The following is a 953-nucleotide window of genomic DNA, read 5'->3' on the forward strand; positions in this document are numbered from 1 at the left end:
TGTAGTCTTATTACTAGTACTAGTAACTTATGTTCAAAGAAAAGAAGATTATTCTTAGAAAACTCTAATATCAGGCCCTGGTCTTCAATGAGTCCTGCACAGGCAGAGTCCTGCATCCCCTTCCTGCCCTTCCCAGTCCCCTCAAATCAGTAATACGCTGTTAGGAGCAGAGTTCATCCCTGTGAAATGCACTGGAGGTTCAAGCATGCCCTCCTTCCATCTCCTCTCCTTCAGCTACTCTACAAATACCCCATACCTTATCACAATGCACCTAATTTAAGTTCCTTAGATGCTCTTGTCTTCAGTGTATCCCATTTTACCTTGGCAAGGCTCAGAGCAAGTCCCTTGATCCGCCTCTCAGTTGATTGCAGCAAGCCTTGCAGAAGCCCTTTGAGGATCCCGGAACGAAGCAGGACCGCACCACACCTGCCCAATGAGGGCACGCAGCAAGGGGGATGCTCACCCTTCTGCTGCTCCACAGTGCCTGGGTTCTGAGCTGCACCTGTGACTTTAGTGGGTAGTGACCAAAGATATCTTTTAGTGTCAGGCATGCTTCATTGGAGATAACACGAACCAGGTCAGACCAGTTGCTGTGTGACTCCACCTGCTTAATGCAAAGTTTCAAATAGGGTGTTATTGTCATTCGTCAGTAATTAATTTTAAAGCTAAAAAGTACCAGGAAGTGTGATGTAAACACTGAACAAACACACAGCCTTTCAGGATCAGGAACAAGGCTCTTAGCATCGGCTGGGCTGCTCGTCTTGGTGTGATGCTGAGTTGGCATTCAAGTGACTTGGCATCACGCTGGGAGGCTGTAGCAGAGCCCCCATCTCTTGGGTCCTATTCCAGAACTTTAATAGCAAAACCATCCTTCTTGCAGCTGATCCCTGCCTTAAATAATTTACAATCTTAAGCAAGAGGGTGTAAAGGTGACAGAGCACTGGACCAGGCTG

The 953-nt window shown here is 47.2% G+C and overlaps 1 protein-coding gene across 1 annotated transcript in view; it reads right to left on the reverse strand.

The window, feature by feature from the left end:
* Nucleotides 1-426, reverse strand: part of LOC104536093 (pancreatic lipase-related protein 2-like) — a gene marked incomplete at its 5' end in the record, with an annotated part of 13,454 nt that extends 13,028 nt beyond the window's left edge. The window contains one exon of the mRNA XM_010178624.1: nucleotides 321-426. Within this exon, the coding sequence (XP_010176926.1) occupies nucleotides 321-426 (106 nt within the window). The remainder of the gene's footprint in view (nucleotides 1-320) is intronic.
* Nucleotides 427-953: the final 527 nt, after the last annotated feature.

Source organism: Mesitornis unicolor, unplaced genomic scaffold (genome assembly GCF_000695765.1).
Source record: "Mesitornis unicolor isolate BGI_N332 unplaced genomic scaffold, ASM69576v1 scaffold13952, whole genome shotgun sequence".
In the NCBI taxonomy this organism is placed as follows: Eukaryota; Metazoa; Chordata; class Aves; order Mesitornithiformes; family Mesitornithidae; genus Mesitornis; species Mesitornis unicolor.